Raw genomic sequence first — 19,336 nt, 5'->3', positions numbered from 1 at the left:
AAGGTTGCTTATGATTAAATGCTTCTAAATGCCATCAACTCCATTGAGCCAAGGTGTCCAATTCGATGCCGTTGATCCTCCATAGTAATTACCTTCAAAAAGGTTTTATGTTCTTCCCCATGAACTACAAGGAAGCACACTTCTTCAACGATTCTTTACAATCCAAAATGCAGATTAGTTCATTAAAAAAATCCCAAACATTAGTTCAGCAGCTTTTGGATAGGGCCTTTGTGGTTGCTACAGGAAACAGATTATACTTTTGATCATTTTGATATTAAAAATGTCTATGTTGTCTCTTCTTCACTTATAGTTCGTTTCTCACTGATTTTTGACAAATTAGTTGGTTTTTTGACGTCACACATGGGCACATTGAGTATTAAAAACATGAATTTTTAATTATTTCCAGTTAATGAATCTCTTTTTAATACCAAAATACTGGTGTATCAACGTTAATTATGTTGCAATTGAAGGAGTCAAAGCCAGACTCAAGAGGACAGAGGAGAGGCGCATTGTGACAACCCATTAAGGTTCAATTTCTGTGGAGGCACCGCTAGAATCAAACACAAGCCCTGGATGACTCACAGATTAGTACCCCTCTGATGTGGCAGCTTTGCATTTCAGCTTACGAAAAGTTGAGAACTCTTAATGCATGACACATGTTGATCCCTTGGTTTGGGAAGTGTCATTTGTGGCATGTTACAGTTTTTGCTGGCAGCCAACTAGCGCATTGAAGGCTCCTTTAGGGGTAACAGTCAAGCTTGCAGGAAAAGTTGATGTACAGATATTAGATGCAAGATATTGAAGGTTGCAATACACAATAATGTTGCACAACTTGTTAAGTTCATCTTTACAAAAATAGTTGTAAAAGATCTTGTGCTCTGAAATAACTAGAATTATTTAATGTTTGATATAACTTAAACTACAGACCTTCTATTATCGGGATTTTGAGAAACTCTTGCTCCCCACAACAGTAAGTCTACTAGGATTTGAACTTTGCCTTTCGGAGAGTGAGCATATCATTGATTTTGTATGTCTATTGCACTGTTTTTTAGTATGTGTGGTCCCTGACCATTAAGTTTCTTCATAAATACAGTGATACTCCGCTGAAATAAAAGAATCATTGAATCATTTTGTAAAAACAAGAATTAGCATTTAAAAAATTGCAGATACATCAACCTCCAATCTAGAGGTTTCGCATTGCCTGACCAAAGAAAGGGCAAACCAAATACAAGAAACTAATAGCGGAAAAGAGAACTTATACACTGAGTTAACATTTTAAGAAGAAAATTACTGATCTGAAAAGCACAGTGCTCAAATGTTTATGCTACAAATACTCCCAGCAAATTTATTATTAAAATGCAGCAGGCAACTGAGAAATTTAGCACCGAGTGGTATGCATTTGAACCACTTGAGTCATTTTGACTTCCATCAGGTGCTTCTGCATCACATGCTAAGCCCTCTTTACCTTCTTTGCACGTGTTTGCAAAGAGACCTGGTGGATACTTTCCATGTAAGTTTATGTAGCTGAACATTGTATCAGCACATTCATTTGATAGATCATTTATATATTGTGCAAATTTGCAAGCAAATTGCTTGAATGCAGCGCAGCAAAGCTTTGGTAAATAATCTGGACCTTTACACTGGCTTGTTAAGATAGTGTAATTCTGGCGCTCGAAATCCACTGGGCAGTCTGCAAGAAACACAAGCCAAAATATTATATTCCTTGAAAATGCAGATAGAAGACTAAAAAGCAAAACTCAAAATAGCAAAAAGAAAATTTAAAAATTCTTTAATTAAACGTCCATGTATAAGAGAAAATAGTTTAGTCTCAAAAAGATGTGTTATAATATGCTAATAATGCATGGTTTTTAAGGCTTTTCAACGGTTTATTATTTTTATTTTTCAGCACCATATATATTACCACTACATCCAAACCAAGTCACTGCTGTTGGGCAAAATGTTTCAAGGGTAAAAATTAGTAAATAAATAAGAGCATAAGATTACACAGGAAATAAAATATTCTTATCAAATTGTTTGGGAAAAGAATGAACAAGACACTTAAGTTAACCCAAACAATTAATTGCATAGTTACAAATAATTTTATGTATATCTCAGCTCCAGCATAGTGAATTTTGTATTACTCAATTTGGTTCAATCAAGGAGCATTTGAGCAAGAAAACTCGAAGAAGCTGATGCATTTTCTAATAACAAAGAACACTCAGCACAGGAATAAATCTCAATGAAGCAAGTCCATTTGTGACTATGCAGCCATAGAAAACCCTCTCTATGCCCATGTCCGATATCACAAATGCCATTTACACAATCGTTTTTTTCCCTTCATCCATCTTTTCACTAAACTGGCTTTAACCCTGCCTCCAACCTTAATCCCTCAAAATACATCCCTCAGAACTTATACAACACATCTCAGCCCATGGGTTTCTTCTACATCATTCCCACTGCCATCTTCAACCATTTAAGGCAGCTGTCCAATTGGCTTTGAAGGATCCCGTGCTGATACAAAAGCAGACCCAAATTTGGTTGCCATAATTTAGGAAATCTCAGAAGCAGCATAACCAAGAGAAACAGTTAAGGCACCCACACTCACAATCCTTTCATGGAGACCAGCTTGTTAACTCCTCCAATTCCATGTAGTTCGGAAATAATAGGAGCGCACTGATACAATGAATACCCATATTGTCTAGAATCTCAAAGAAGCATTAATCGTTTGGGGAAAAAATGGGGAAAAAATCGGATTAAAAAAAAGGTAAAAAATTATAGAAAAAGAAACAGAATACTTTCTTTTTAAATTTAAGCCAAATTTTTTTGGAGGAACTCGGTACGTCACTGTACATATGTAAAAAAAACATAATTAAAAAATAAATACATTTTTAAAATTAAATATATATTAATTATATATTAAAAATGAAATAATATACATTATAAATTAAAAATAAATATTATTATATTTACATTTATTAATGGTCTATAAAGATACGAATTTTTAATTTATAATTTTTTAAATTATTTATATTTGTAATTTACAGTTTTATTAAATTATATACTTATTTTATATAGTTTAATAAATGACACACTAATATAATATATAATAATTTTGATTTACAAATTATTCTATATATATATTAATTATATATTAAAAATTAAATAATATACATTATAAATTAAAAATAAATATTATTATATTTACATTTATTAATGATCTATAAAGATACGAATTTTTAATTTATAATTTTTTAAATTATTTATATTTGTAATTTACAATTTTATTAAATTATATAATTATTTTATATAGTTTAATAAATGAGACACTAATATAATATATAATAATTTTAATTTACAAATTATTTTATATATATTAATTATATATTAAAAATTAAATAATATACATTATAAATTAAAAATAAATATTATTATATTTACATTTATTAATGGTCTATAAAGATACAAATTTTTAATTTTTAATTTACGATTTTATTAAATTATATAATTATTTTATATAGTTTAATAAATGACACACCAATATAATATATAATAATTTTAATTTACAAATTATTTTATAATGTTAATTATTAAATTATTTTTAATTATATATTAAACATATAGTAATAAATAATATAAATGAATGTAAGGATTGTCGCTTATAATTTATTTTTAAATATATAAAGTTTATAATCCCCCAAATTAGATGTCATAGTTTTTAATTTGAGTTCAGATTTTAATTTAAAGTTCTCGATAATATAAAGTTTTCAAAAATAAGGAAACCACGGAAAGCTTATTCTCGTATTTCTCGAGCTTTACCAGTTGCAGAAACGTTATTTCCGATTTTTTATTTATAATTCCCAGGTGAAGCAGCGAGACAAGGTGAGGCTCTTATTCAGAATGCAAACAAAAATATTTAAGATTTCAATTTTCAGCGATACAGAAAGTCATTAAGGTTTTGCAGAGGTCAACACGTCCTGCAAAAAATTTAAGGACAAAAATTTCGAACCCTAACTGATTCCAAGCAAACTGTACCCAGAATCGGTCTATTTTCGCAGGTGATTTTTAGGGTTTATGTCATTTTCTCAGCCGAGCAGATATTTCGCAATTTTTAAACACGATTTTGCAGAGTTCTACCCGCAATTAATCGGCCAAAGTCGTTGACCGATAGTCAACGATTTTTTGGCCCGACTTTGGGGAAAAAATCGGCATTTCTGACGATTCACGATTATTCACGATTAATCGCGACTCAATGCCGACTTTTGCTTCTGACTCTAGATCATAATTGAAAATCATAAAGACACACTCCAAGCTATGAACTCTGCACTTATCAGGGAATGCTCAATGCAGAATTCTGCAAATAATTCAAGAACAAACTGAATTACAGCAAAATAAAGCATCCCGTATTCCACAGTTAAGGTAACAACTGGTAACCAACACCACTCCAGTGACCAATGATTCTCAATCTGTGGCAGTTACATGCTCAGAATGAGGAAAATGAGAGCACCGCATCAAACCAAGTAACACTGGCTGAGAGCGGACTTTCAATCCCAACCAAGCAACATCCCAATTTAATAATGAATTATTTTTTGTTCAACAGTTTTAGGAGGCCATTTATAAAAATGGAATTTACACAAACTTGTGTTCTTCCTTTTATGATGGCCTAATTATGTCTCTCTAGTCATTCATGTTTATAGGGTTCTTAGATGCAGTTAGAATATCCTAGGCAAAAATAGGGTGGAGGTTAATCCATGGGTGGTGCATCTAATCGGCTAGGTTGGTGAGAGGTTTCCTGGTACCCTAGAGAAAATATGCAGCACATCGCAAACGACCATTGGGATCAAACAATGGTTTGGAGGGAAAATGGTGCAGTTATGAGATTACGTGTCCTTGCACTTCTGTAGAGAACTTTGATGGTTATGGTCTCCCATATTTTAGCATGTTCTTGTGGAGATGTTCTTATTTTACCTAAGAATTACTTGGTTTCCAGTAAAATTTTTGGAAAGGCAAATCCTGAATTCATTTTTTGATTTTTTTATTACAGTTTTCCAAGAAGATTGGATTAATTTTTTCAATTGAAGAAATTTTGTGCTGCTTTCCAAATGGCTAATGACTAAGATAAACTCCTGATGTACCAATGGGAAGTTGAGTTATATTGTCGTTTTCTCCATTTCAATAGACCTACAGATTTTGATTTTAAGACTTAATCTTCAAAATAATAACTCCCTTGGCCATTCTCTACAAAACATTTTCTAGCAGGGTACTCGGTATTCCCCACTGAATGAGACATACTTATAACCCCTCCCTATTTTTTAAATTTTCATTTTTATATTTTGCTATTTATTTTCTTTCTTTCATTTGAGGAATTTGTTGGATATGTGTTGCAGACTTGGTATGTCTTACAGCCTTTATAGACTGTACACCCATTCACAATTAGTTTTATTGGACATGAGATGGCATAAAAGGATACAAGCTCTGAAATCCAGAAACAAAGAAGACTGTTAACAATTGTAATTTAACTTTTATAGATGTTGAAAAACCTCCAATACAAAGACAACCAAGAAAGGAAGAGCTAGAGAAGACACAATTTGAATTAAAAGATGGAGAAATAATAGCTGATAATAAATCAACAGAATAAATGCACTAGAAATGGAAGAACCTCATACAAAATCTCGATGAGATCGATTAGAGAAATAAGGCAACTAGAAAAGTACAGTCCACTTGATTTTCATCATGTTTTCGTCTTATCTACTGCTGATGATGATTCTAAAACCATTTGGAAGGCACTTGATTCAAAGGAAAAAAAAATCTGGAACAATAACATGGATGAAGAAATGGAGCCTTAAGACAAAAATATGACATAGGATTCCATCAAGTTGCCTGCTGCCAAAAAAAAATCTGTTAGTTGCAAATAAGTGTTCAAGAAGGAAGTTCAATGCAAAAGATGGAATGAAGTAAAAACATTACTTGGTTGCAAAGGGATATTCCCAAGTGGAATGAATTGATTTTGGTAAGATTTTCTCTCCTATTGCTCAGTTAAAACTTAACTCTGTTAGATTTTTGGTTGTTGTTGCTGATTTTTATCCTTATAGTGTCATAAATTGTATCCCTTTAAAATTTCACACTTAGTTTGGACCCAATTTGGTAGTTGTGCCCACAGACTGCAAACTCTGCGAGTACTCGTAGAGTCAATGAGTACCCATGAGTTTTTTCACTGCGCAAGTGACTCGCAGATTTAAACGCGCATGCAGGAGGACGCAGAAACTCCCGACAAATCACGAAAACTCGCCGCAAAATCTCACGACAACTCGCAGAGTTCACCAGATTCCAGCCCGCATGGTAAAAAATGGATGAAAATCAACAAAAAAATGTGGGTTTTTTGGCGGGTTTTTCTGCTATAAAAAAGCCCTTTTTGGACACAGGTCTCAAATGCACGGGGGTGCAAGGAAAAAAACAGTGATTGGAGCCCTAGCCGCCATCAGCAAAAGGTCTGCAACTCTACTTGCGAATCGCGCAAGGGTTTGGAAGGAGAATACACCAACCGGCAGCAACCAAGTAAATTGTTCAATGCTTTTTAGTTTTTCCATTTTTTTTTCTTATTTTTTTGGTTCAAAATAATGGACATTCAATTTAGATTGACAAAAAAAAAATTATATAAAGTTTTTATATTTTCATTTTATTAAATTTAATTCATTTGTTATTTAAAATAATATATTTATTTACAATAATATTTTATTATTCACAATATTTTTATATTAAAATTTAAAATAGTATATTTAAACAAAAATTCATGTATTTTAATTATTTTTTATTTTTTAATAACTGATATTAGATATCTAATAAATAATTTTTTTCTTATTCACTATTAGATAATTATAAATTTATTGTTTTCACAACTTTAGCTCTATGTTTATGTTTCTGTTTTTTTGTTGCTATTGATGTCATAGGTTGATAAATCATCACAATGGCATCTGGATCTGCATCTACTTCAAACTCAGCAAATGTAAGTGCAAGTCAACTTGCTGGTAGTCGTGACGCCGCTTGGAAACATGGCATGATGGAACCGGTACGAAGGACTATTATTTATACCTAGTGGAGGCATCAATCGCCTCAAATACCATCTTGCACGCATTCCTTGCTGTGATGTTGAGCCATGTATAAACACTCTTGAAGAGGTCAAACGAGAGATGATAGTGCTCCTTGCAGCACTAGATGAAAAGAAATTGGAGAAGGCAAGGCAACAAGCAGCCATACAAGAAACCATTGCTCGTAACTTGTAATGTCTAAGTTGCCTACATATGAAATTTATGATGATGATTTTCAAATACAATCATCATAAATTCATAATAGTTATTAGTTAGTAGCTAGCTATTGTATCTAGTTCCACCATCTGGCTTCGTATGCTGATGCCATTTTGTAATCCATATCCGGCTTCATATGCTGATGCCATTTTGTAATCCATACGTATTGAGCAATCACATTTAATTAAAAACACTTCCTCATTGTTTTTAGACTCATTTGATGCATTTTGTAATTGAACTTCGCAAAAAAAAGAGTGTTTTTAAAAAAAATTCAGTACCTTTTTAAGTTGTCGAGTTTTTGTCGAGTTTTTGCTGAGTTTTTGCCAAGTCAAAAAATTTGGGCTTGTAGAGTACTCTTTGAGTCCGAGTATGTGGTCTATGGTTGTGCCTAATTTGTACCTAATTCATGTCTGATTGTGCTTAGTTTCAAGACCGTTTCCAGTAACTTGGTGCATTTTCCTATTCATGACCTTTGTTCTAGCCCAATTGCTAGGACTAGGGCACCCACCACCCCTATCCAAGTAGTTTGGCCCCAAATTTTTGAATTACGAATGTGGGCTTTTTAAGTAGCAAGAATTACCCTCCAATGGCAACCTTCCCCAAATATTAAATCTGAAAAGGTGTAAGTTAAATATAAATAAAAACTCCCTCTCTCATTTGAAACTCCTATCTTCTCGGTGATCTAAAGTCCTATCATGAGACATTCAATCAAGCATAATTTTGTACAGATTTGCAATCAAGGAGTCAAGCAATCAAGTCTACACCTTTGTTTCAGCAACTATGACTAATTATGATGTGTTCCTCCATGATGAAGGCAGATCTCTCGAGCAATATCAAGCCTTATGTGAGACTTAAAGCCAAGGCTTTTGTATCTAAGGTAACATTTGTCAACTCAAACATTTCCATTATTGTCCCAGCCTCTATCCTTCTGAGGACAAGCTCTCTTTTTTATCAATCATTGCTGTAGTAGAGGTGGGAACATCAACACGGAGTTTAACTTAGGCAAGCCCCTATACAACACAACACTTTTCCCCCCGTTTTCATATGTGCAAATTGAGATCCAACCGTAGAGAGTGCTACAAGTTTGCAGACCAAACAATGACAAACCTACAAGACCTCTTGATCGTGAATCTGAAATTTTCTGTTGGCATAGACACCCTCAAACTAAGGCTCCCTCCAACCGTGTCTCGCATTTTCTGGCTCATCTTCCTGTCATAGTTTCCTTTTTGCATCCTCTATCCAAATCTGAGCTGCTATGATGATTTTCAGTTCTGTATTTCACTGCTATTGCTGAAAGTTATCGATTTCTTATCATTTAACCTAGATCTTGCATATTCATTCCAATCACATTCCAATTAACAAGGGAACAATCAGTCAAAGAGTTCAGCTCTCCTTTTAGGACTGAAGTTGAACCCTGTTCATTGTTCCCCAATGAACTTGCGTCAACAATTGAGATCTTAGTTTGCATCCATAGGCTAGGATCCATTTCCACACCATTTCAAACCTAAAGTAGAACAGATGGGTGTAAAGACAACATTCCTACATGGGATCTTGAAGAAGAAATCTGTCACAACCAGAAAATTTTAGAATTATTAGGAAGGACTTGGTTTGCATGTCGAAAGTGTCCCTTTATGGCCCAAAACAATCATCAAGAATGTAGTATTAGAAGTTTGATAATTATGTGTTGGGTCTTGAACTTGTACTAAGTAAAATTGAACATTGTATATATATTCCAAAGAGTTTAAAGACCATTTTCTTATTGTTGTATTGTATATTGATATGTTTTTAACTGGAAACAAAAAAGAAATGATCAAGGATGTTAAATCTTAACTATCATCGCATTTTAATGTGAAGGATCTTGGTGCTATAAACTTTATTTTGGGAATGGAATAAAAAGGGTACATTAAACAGGAAGCTTTGCTTGAATCAGAGATTTATTCAGGGTTCCAAGGGGCCATTGTCCCCCCTCCAAACCCTTGTCCTTGTCCCCTATCATCCTGTCATCAAGGAAACTGGGGACACATCCCCAAGACAGCTCGCGGCACCCTTGTCTTGTTTTGAATTGTTTAATGTCTTATAAAAAATCTTAGCAGGTGTCAGACAATTTGTACATCAGATGTTTGGAAACAAATTCGGAAAATGATTGAATTTTTACTCCCACTATTGCCATATCAAAAGATTCATCAACACAAATGTCAACAGCTGATTGATTTGCTTTATAGCACGAAATTATTCTTCAATTTAAACAATAAAGAACAAACTCAATATTTCATGAAATTAGGCAAGTAAGCCTGTTGTGAAATGCACTCTCAGTCTATGAATTGCAAAATGGGATTATTGGGGGAAAAAAATGATGATAATGAGCTACACTTCTTTGGCTGAGCATACAAATAGGTCCGTAATCATATATTGCCATCAAAAACAAAATGCAATGCAAATTTTGATTTTGATTTTACTTGTGTATTAACTTTTTTCTAAAAAATTCTTACCATTAAAATATTTGTTGCAATTGAAGCAAACCTGACCAGAATAAAGGAGATCATCCAATCTAATATGTCGTTGTAACTTGTAACTGAGCAAATTCATCACACAATGTAAGAAAGAGGAATTGGTAACAAAGGATTTAGTAAATATAGCCACAATAGAGGGCCAAGAGTTCATGCTCTGTTGAGAAGCATTCATCATTGAAACCTGTATTCTGATCTAGGGGCGAACCACAACAACTATTGCAACTGACTATATGGCAGAAAATGTGCCAAAATTGCCAATGACATTGATAAGCAATATCTTTAATCATGTGCTTCTGTGCTTACTGCAAAGGATTTAACTGTGCAGTATGGCCAGTTTCTGATATAAAAAATCATGTTGCCATCTAAAATGCTTCAACATTGTTGAACAACTTGTGCCATGTACCAGATTGTAACATATTGTAAGATCTTTTTTAAGCCCAAATGGCAGAAGTTCATATGTTTTAACTGTTAACAGAAACCCACATTACTTTTGGAATAAATATATCCACATTCCTTCTTCATGCTTAAAGAGACCTATCATGGTTTCTTTAAATTTGAATTTCAAACACAGCACCTGTGCCTTTCCACTGTAATTTGTTAGAAACATGATTTTACAAAAAAAAATATTTCTCAAAATTTTACAGTGTGAATAATAGATAGCAAATAATTCCCTGGCATCTAATTTAAATTCATACCACAAGAAAGATAGCGTATATCATTTTTTGGTCACAAATGTGTAGACATTTCCACATCATATTTTCAAAATACATTTTTACATAGAAACATATAGAAGAAAAGTATCAAAGAAATTAAAATGTACATAATGGATTAAATTAAGTCAATGGAAGGAAAAGCTTCCAATCAATAATGCGACAAAAAACAAACCAAAAAATCTTCCGCTTGGTGAAACAAGTGGAAAGAGACTTTAGAAAGGATTGTGAATTCTAGCACCTAAGCAAACCTACAAGATACTAAATCAAAATGACAATAGAAACACCTCAAATTCACATTAACAACTCACTTGTTTTGGTCTGCAACAAGCTTCTTCCTCCCACACCATGCAAAAGTGAACCCCCCTCTGCAGAATTAGCATTAAATAACTTACAAAGTGAGGATCAATTGAAATAAAATAAAACTAAAATTTTAAATAACATATTCCAAGTAAAATATCAGCATAAAGCTAACAAAAACATATAACCCAAAAATAAAGTCAGCCTGAATAAACATGATAGAACTACATCCACCCAGAGCATGTTGATGTGATGTTCCCCCTTATTTTCCCAACAAAAACAAAAGTAATGTTAAATAGTCTTTTCCAAAACAAAAGTGACCACAAATTAAAGCCCAAACATAAAAATACAGCAAAAATAAATACATCCCATGCATGCTAATTTTGTTAAACTTCACACTCGAAAAAACTTAATCCTACCAAAAACGTGTGAAATCCCTGATTTTGAGCCACGAAAAAATAAAATATTATAGTAAGTAATCTTCCGAAAAACAATATCAATGGATGAGCTAAAGTTAGTAATGAATGTAACTTCCATGGCAGAGACCAAATTCAAGCTTGAACATCCAAACTATCTTTCTTGATCTATATAATTCAACATCCCATAGAATGACATTGTTAGCTCATAGATATAATATGGCCAAAACCGTCAGAATTGCATCACAGAAAAATGAAATCAAATAGTGAAAGGGGTTATTTGTATTTGAGCAGGTTTCAACAATATTATTCTTACTGTTACAGATGGACAGAGACAACGGATTTCTTGGATTTGAAGGCACAAAGAGAGGCTCACAATTTTACTGGCTGATAGCAATAAGAAATGTCCATGTAAAACTGAATAATATATGGAATCATATTTGGCATATGTTAACAAATGAGGATGATGTTTTCCCTTATAACTGAATAATATATGGCATCAAATTCGATGTATGTCAGTAAATGAGGATAATATTTTCCCTCAAGGGAACACTATTCAAAACAAAATATATCTTATCATACATATACTTGGCCAAAAATAGCACAAAACATCTGAATGCAACATAAAGAACAATTCGAGGAAAATTAAAACAAGAATCATGCCATCTCAGCTATATATTTCAAATAAAAGAAACAAAAGCACCCAATACAAGTCCAACAAAAACTAAAACAACCCAAAGCAACGAGCAAAGAACACAAAAGACATTTATCAGAATGTAGGTAAAGCAACAAGTCGATCTTCATCGGTTTTGTTTAAGGATTTGAAATTTAGGAAATTTATGAATAATCCAGAATAAATTCACACAATAAAAGAAAATCCAAACAAAGCAATTGCATCAAAAGTGGCCATAATGATGTCATTAAATAAATAAAAAATATTAGTAAATAAATCAAACAAATATGTGATCATATTGCTTTTCAAGGATTTCTTTAATTACACTTACCAGAATTAGAATAGCCTTTAAAAGTCCACCAAATCTAGAGAAATTAAAAAGAACCCAAAAAAAAATTGCAGCAAGAAATTGTTGTCAACTGGAAGAAGAGTGAATGGAGCGACAAGGAGAGAATAGCAAAAGTAAGGAGCATGTGGGCAATGATGGTTTCCAAATTAACTTGCTAGGGCATCTTGCAGCTGAAGAAAAATTGTGAGATTCTCCTCCTACAGCCTCCTTTCCAGATATGATGGGGAAAGAAAGGAATGTTAGATTCCAAAATGATGTCAAGGATGATTTAATGGAAGATAGTAAGGAGATGAGATTTCTTTTTATCAATCCAATAAAGAAGTGCTAGAAGAAGGTGAAATTCTACCTGATGAGGCTAATTCCATCAGAATTTCTGTGCAGAATTTAGATATTTGGGTATCATAGAGTAGTCCACTCATTCATATCCCAGACAATTTTCTAGGTGACTCTGTTAAGGAGATGAAAATACCAGCCATTATTGCAAAGTTTATAGGGATTTGACCTTTTGAGGCCAAAGGTTTTCTTTTCAAACTGTTTTTCAGTCAGAATCAGATAGGGATTAAAAAGTTTTATGAGAGCCCTTGTTCATGGGGAATGCAGGCTTATTCTGGAGATCATAGACTCTCTTTTTTAATGATAGTGAAGAATTGATTATCAGTTCCCCTCTTGTGGATATTCTTGTACAAGCATCCTCAAGAAATTTGATCAGAAGATGTTATTACTTATTAGAAAGATTGGCAATTCTTTGGGTGAACCTATCTGTTGTTCATTCAACAGTGAAGAAAGAATTAGCTACTTATGTCAAGATAAATCCTTTAGAACCCATTAAGCAAGCAATATAGCTCTGCTCTTCTTTGGGTTCCTAGATTCAGGATTTGGTTTTGGATGTCTTCCCTTCAGATGCTTCTTGTGTCACCAAGTTGGCATATGGCAAGGAATTGTGGGGAAGGATTTGCAGTCCTCAAAGCAATCTCAAGATAAGAAGACGAAGGAGTGATGACCTAAATCGCTGAATAAGCAAAAGGACAAACCCTTGATCAACCCAGCTAGGAGAATGAAGATGGCTCTCACCTTTGGTTGACAGTGCCTCTAATAATTGTGGGGATGGTTTATAATTATTTTCAAAGAAGCCTCATGTTATATCCCAAGTAATTGAAATTTTTTGTTGAGGGAGATGTTTCTCAAGGAAAAATTAGGCCTGATCTTGGAAAAAATAGGGAGGGCTCACCTAGGGTGGAGGAGACATTCCAAATTGGTCCATAATAATGAAAGTTTGGCCATTGAAATTAAGCAAGACAAAAGCCTTGAATACTCTTATAATACTGCCATAATAAGGAAGAGAAAGGGACTGCTATAATAAGGAAGAGAAAGGGTGGTATATGGTGAAGAGTAAAACTAAAAGTATTACTAACATTCAAAGTTCGCTAACGGTGAGAACGCTGCCTGGAACAAGTTTGGAGAACTACAGGGAAGAAAAATGGATGCCAGAAAGTTTAAGTGGGACACTAACGAAGACATTCTGAATAGGAAGCAATGCTATGTTGCGGGTTCCTATTCTAGTGGAGGGGGAATACCCTTATCACAAAGCCATGAGGCTCATAAGCTGGAATGTCAAGGGCTTGAATGCCTCTGACAAATACCGCCTGGTAAAACGGTTGATTGAGGAGCAACACCCAGATTTGATTTTTCTTCAAGAAGCTAAAATCAGTAAGGAAGCTCTGGAAGAGTTAGCTTGAAAATTTTGGAGAATATGTGTAGGTACTGTGGTAGCAGCTCAAGGAACAGCTGGGAGTTTAATAATTATGTGGGATAAATGCTCCTTAAAGGGTGGACTGTCGGAAGCAAACTCAACAAGCCTTGCATGCTCAGTTAAGTAATGTGAATAGTCATCTGCAGGTGACTATTTCTAATGTGTATGTACCCTTCTGTGGATGAAAGGTAAAAACGGCTATGGGGTTCTTTCAGTAATTTCAAAAGCAGATTTCATGAGGATGTTTCGATTACTGGTTGAGATTTCAACACTTTTCTAAATATGGGAGAAAAATCTGCCAGCACTAATTAAGTTCCCTCAAGTTTCAGTATCCAAACTACCTCTCAAAATCTATATAATTAAAGATCTGGTAGATTGATGTTGTCAGTTCATAGATAAAATATGTCAAAGGCTGTAAGAAGTGTGTCACGTAAAAGTGAATATCAAATAGTGAAAGAGGTTATTTGTGTTTAAGCAAGTTTCAAAAATATGATTCTTACAGCTACAGACGTACAGAGAGGTGGTGTTTCTTGGATTCAAAGGCACAAAGAAAGGTTCACAATTTTGCTGGCAGATTGCAATATAAAATGTCCAGGTAAGTTAGTTCAATTGTAAAACTCATTAATAAATTGAATCCAATTCGGTGGATGTCAATAAACAAGGGGAAGGCTTCCCCCTAAGGGAACAACTTACAAAACAAAATCTATCTTTTCATTGATATAATTGGCGAAAAATCAAGCATATAACATCTGAATGCAACATAAATAAAGCTTCGTAAAAAAATATCTGTTCATGCCATTTTCGCTATGTATTTCATATTAAGGAAACAAAAATGACCCAAAATAAGTACATAAGACAACCCAAAACAAAGATCAAAGAACACAAAAAAGATATTTATTAGAAATTGGGATTAAGAGAACAATTCGGTCTTCATTAGTTTTTTTAAGTATTTGAAATTTACGTCAATTGAGAATAATCTAGAATTAATCTCATACAAATAAGAAAATTCAAACGAAACAATGGCATCAAATGCAAACACGATGAACCGTTAATTAAAAACAACAGTAAATAAATCAATCAAATATGAAATCGTATTCCTTTTCCTTCAAGCATTAACACTTAGCAGAATTAGAATAGCCTTCAAAAAATTCCACCAAAATTAGAGAAATAAAAAACAACCCAAAATAAATCTAAAAAAATAAAGGTAGACTAGAAAAGGAAATAAAAGCAAAAAGCAACCCATAAAAAATCCAACGGAATTTTCCGACATTCCTCATGTTTTTTTTTGCAGGAAATTCAACATTTAAGCCAAAAATTTAAATGCCCTAAAACATTTTTTTCTGACGCCAAATCGAACTGACCCAGAACAGACACAATCTCCGCATTCACAAATCAATTCAAACTTCTTGATTTCACCGCTACAGATTTGAAGTCCACGGAAACTGAAAGATTCTATTTCAAGTTGCGTGAAAAAATCTCAAGAACCCACCTGAAATAAACTGAGCTGCAGTTGGGCCCGAAAAAGCCGTCAGATAAATCAGAGACAGCAGACAGATCGCGGAACAGGCGTACAGTCTTGCACCGAACAACATCATCTGGCCGTAAAATTTGACAAAACTAAAGTCGTTTACCAGCAGAGATCTGAAGTTATCTGAGCGTTTCTCTATGTGTCTGGTTTCTAGTTCTGTTCACTAGCAGAGATCTGAAATCTTAGAGTTTCTATGTCACTGATTTCTGACAGGGTGTGTGAAGCAGAAAAAAAATGTCATGAATCGGTGCAAATCAAGGGCTGCAGACCTGCCGAGAGATGGAAGAGAAATACGCGTTCTAAAAGTTTATACTGTTGCAGGCATTGGTTTTGCAGTGGTATAGCTGGCATACGCGGGGATTTGAAATTTTCTCGAAAAGTTTTCATTATTAGTTATTTTTCCTTTTCATTCCGCACTGGCGGATTAAAACGTCAATTTACCGAATATATTTTATATTTTGTTGTTTGTTTTATTCTTCTTAAAAGAAACCGGTAAGATTTTTTTTTTTAAATGTCGTATGTGGTCACAAATTTTCATATTGGAGGTGTTTTGGGCTTTTCATATTTCAATTACTCTCAATTTTTTCAATTTTATGTCGTAATTGATTTGTTGAGTCTCCTACTTAAAAAAATCATTTTTAAGTCCATGTGATCAAATATGATACCACATCAATGTGAGTTTTTGTGAAGGTGTCTAAAATGGTCCCAAATTATGATAAGACCGATAAGTGTGCACTAAGTCATGTTTACTTGTGGGCTGATGTGGCATCACATGATTGGTTACTTTTTGAATTTTAGCAGTATTTTTTGGGGGATAAGCAGACATGACTCACCTAGGGGTCCCTCTCCCCTAACAAGGCACAAGTCTTGTGATCACAATGGCTAGCCTAGTAGGCATTTGAACCTTGGTGGTCACAACAACACCAACACCACTTACCCTGCACACTATAGAAATATCCCATTAGTGTTTTATAAATTAATACTACTAATATAGATTGTTTAAATCAATGAAGACAACTTTAAAAGTGTATATTTAGTTATGGTTAAGTATGAAGAGTTCCTAGTGGGCTAGGTATTTGATAATTTTGATTTGACTATAAAACCCATATAATATTAATGTCAATTGATAAATTTGATTTGATTATAAAAACCATATAATATTATGCCAATTGATGTTTTTTATTTGACTATAAAAACCATATAATATTATGCCAATTGTTTATTTTGCATGTCAATTGTGTATTTGGTACATTTGTGTTTTTAAATGTTTCAAAGTGATGCATTCAAATGGACAACAGTATGCAACAGTGGTGAGAAGATAGGTGATAGTTGTAGACACCTAAAATTGTCCTCTTTAATTAAATAAATATTTTTATTTAATTATTTTATCCCAAATAAATTAATTCATTTATCCTCTTCTAGCCCTTTTTTTATTTAAATAAATATTTTTATTTAAATTTAAATTATCTTTTTTTTCTAAATTAAATAAATATTTTTATTTATTTAATTGGCCTCATTTCCTCTATTAATTAAATAAATATTTATTTATTTAATTAATTCATTAGCTTTTTCCTCTATGACACGTGTCACTTGTCTCTTAATCCTCCTCTACCTACCCCCTTCATTATTTTATTATTTCCTCTACCTACCCTTTAATCCTAATCAACCATTTATTTATTTCATCTCTTAATCTTATCTCTCCATTTTTTAAAGCATCTTCTATATAAGAGGATATTTTTATCATTATCAACTTGAATCAATGTGTCTACCTTGTGCAATCAAGCCTTCTTGCGATCAAGCGACTTCAACCATAATATGTTCTTTGTTGAGCTCTTGTGCATATATAAAATCTGAGAGCAAATATATCAAAGAAGATCAATGGAGATAGGAGACAATGGAGATTGAAACCCTACTTGGCATGTGAATTGTAATATTGCTTCATTTGTTGATTTGCATGTTCTTAGGTATCCTCATTGTTGTATGGTGAATATTTGGTTGTAGAACTAGGGGTTATTGTGGTTGGATCTTTGTGGTTTTACAATAGTTTATCATCATCATTTTTCATCGTATACAATAGTAAAACTAAGGAAACATGTAATTCAATGTATAATGGGAAACCTAAAATAAAGTACTATAATTATGGTAAGAGAGATCACACTTAATTGATAAGCAACATATGAACAAGTAATATCAAAAAGAAAACAAAGAATTGCATTTGATTTGGTAATATCCCAAGCTTTTGAGAATCAAAAGCCTTACAGTAAAACGTGATAGAAAATTGAATTAGTAAGCTTAGATACAACATAAATTTGCCAACCAAAAGAATGTCATCATCGATGTGAATATTATTTGCAAGTAAAAAAAATTGACATATAAGAATGAATCACTAGAAGATAGTTTAATTAGGATTATTATCAATATAATATAATAACTATTCATATATCAATAAAAAATAACATAATATTATCAAAAAGAAAACGAGGAGTTGCATTTGATTTGGTAATATCCCAAGCTTTTGAGAATCAAAAGCCTTACAGTAAGACGTGATAGAAAATTGAATTAGTAAATTTAGATAAAATATAAATTCATCAACCAAAAGAATGTCATCATCTATGTGAATATAATTAGCAAGTAAGAAATATTTCACATGTAAGAATGAATCACTAGTTTAATTAAGATTAATATTAATATAATATAATAACTATTCATATATTAATAAAAAATAACATAATATGGGGGCAAGCCTCGCAGCACAATGGAAGTTGTGATCCATGTTGATAGGGAGATCCCTAGTTCAATTCCCTACAAGTTTGCCTTGAGCCGATCGATGCACACTTTGATTGGCGAGAAGGAATGTGTCTGGGGGGTCTTACCCGCGGCTTTACGTTTTTTTCATTTATTATGTTTTTATTTTTTAAAACTTATAATGAGTAAAATAATTAATATTATAAATAATAAATAATATATTTAATTTTTTTATAATAATTTATATGTTTAAATTTTTAATTTGTATTCATAATTTATTATTTAACATAAATTTAACATAATTTTAAATATATATTTTATTATTTATAATATTAATTATTTTACTCATTATAACTTTTAAAAAATAAAAACATAATGAATGAAAAAAAAGTAAAGCTGAAGTGACCAGGACGGAACTAGCAGATGTGACGGATTGCAAGACGGATTTAACTGGCGGATGTAAGGTATTGTACAGGCCATGAGGGGCATGGCATGGGCGGGCCATTTTGTCCGCTGCATAGCCATTGCCCTCTTTGAATGTGCAGACTTAGGCGTGGTACAAGATACGGAGTACAGAGGGCAGCGGTAAAAAACGATGGACCATGGTTGGAGACAAGTGGAGAGATAAGGGGTGGAATACGTTGGGCTATGGAGTGATAATGGGTAGAGCTGCGCGGATGGAGTGATAAGGGGTCGTGATTGGTGGAGAGATAAGGGGTAGAGGTGTTAACACCTCATGTCATACTATAACCACGGGAGAACTCTAGTATAAAAAAAGACATTACTATAATCACGAGAGGGGGACGGGGTCCCCCCAATTGTGGAACGGGAGGGGGACGGGGTCCCCCAGTGGTATTACCGATCTAAAAAAAATAACATAATATAAAAGAATATGAAAAAATTGGTAAATAAGTTGATATAGGTGTCATTAGAAATAGTCTTATTGCCCTTTGTCAAAATGATGATATCTTTCAACATTTTGTGGGGTTTCAAATATGACCAATCACAATAAAGATAAAGTATTTCTTTTTTTATTATCTATAAAAAATGCTTAATT

General features: G+C 33.1%; 1 protein-coding gene across 1 annotated transcript; it reads right to left on the bottom strand.

Moving 5' to 3' along the window:
* Nucleotides 1–1,125: 1,125 nt before the first annotated feature.
* Nucleotides 1,126–15,930, bottom strand: LOC131071971 (GPI-anchored protein LLG2). The gene is made up of 3 exons (XM_058007964.2): nt 15,496–15,930; nt 10,830–10,886; nt 1,126–1,690 (listed from the first exon to the last, which is right to left on the bottom strand). The coding sequence occupies exons 1-3, from the start codon at nt 15,599–15,601 to the stop codon at nt 1,320–1,322; spliced, it is 534 nt and encodes a 177-aa protein (XP_057863947.1). The 5' UTR covers nt 15,602–15,930; the 3' UTR covers nt 1,126–1,319.
* Nucleotides 15,931–19,336: the final 3,406 nt, after the last annotated feature.

The sequence above is a fragment of the Cryptomeria japonica genome, chromosome 1 (genome assembly GCF_030272615.1).
Source record: "Cryptomeria japonica chromosome 1, Sugi_1.0, whole genome shotgun sequence".
Taxonomy (NCBI): Eukaryota; Viridiplantae; Streptophyta; class Pinopsida; order Cupressales; family Cupressaceae; genus Cryptomeria; species Cryptomeria japonica.
Note: the sequence above shows the minus strand (reverse complement) of the source record. Positions and strands in the feature narration are given on the sequence as shown.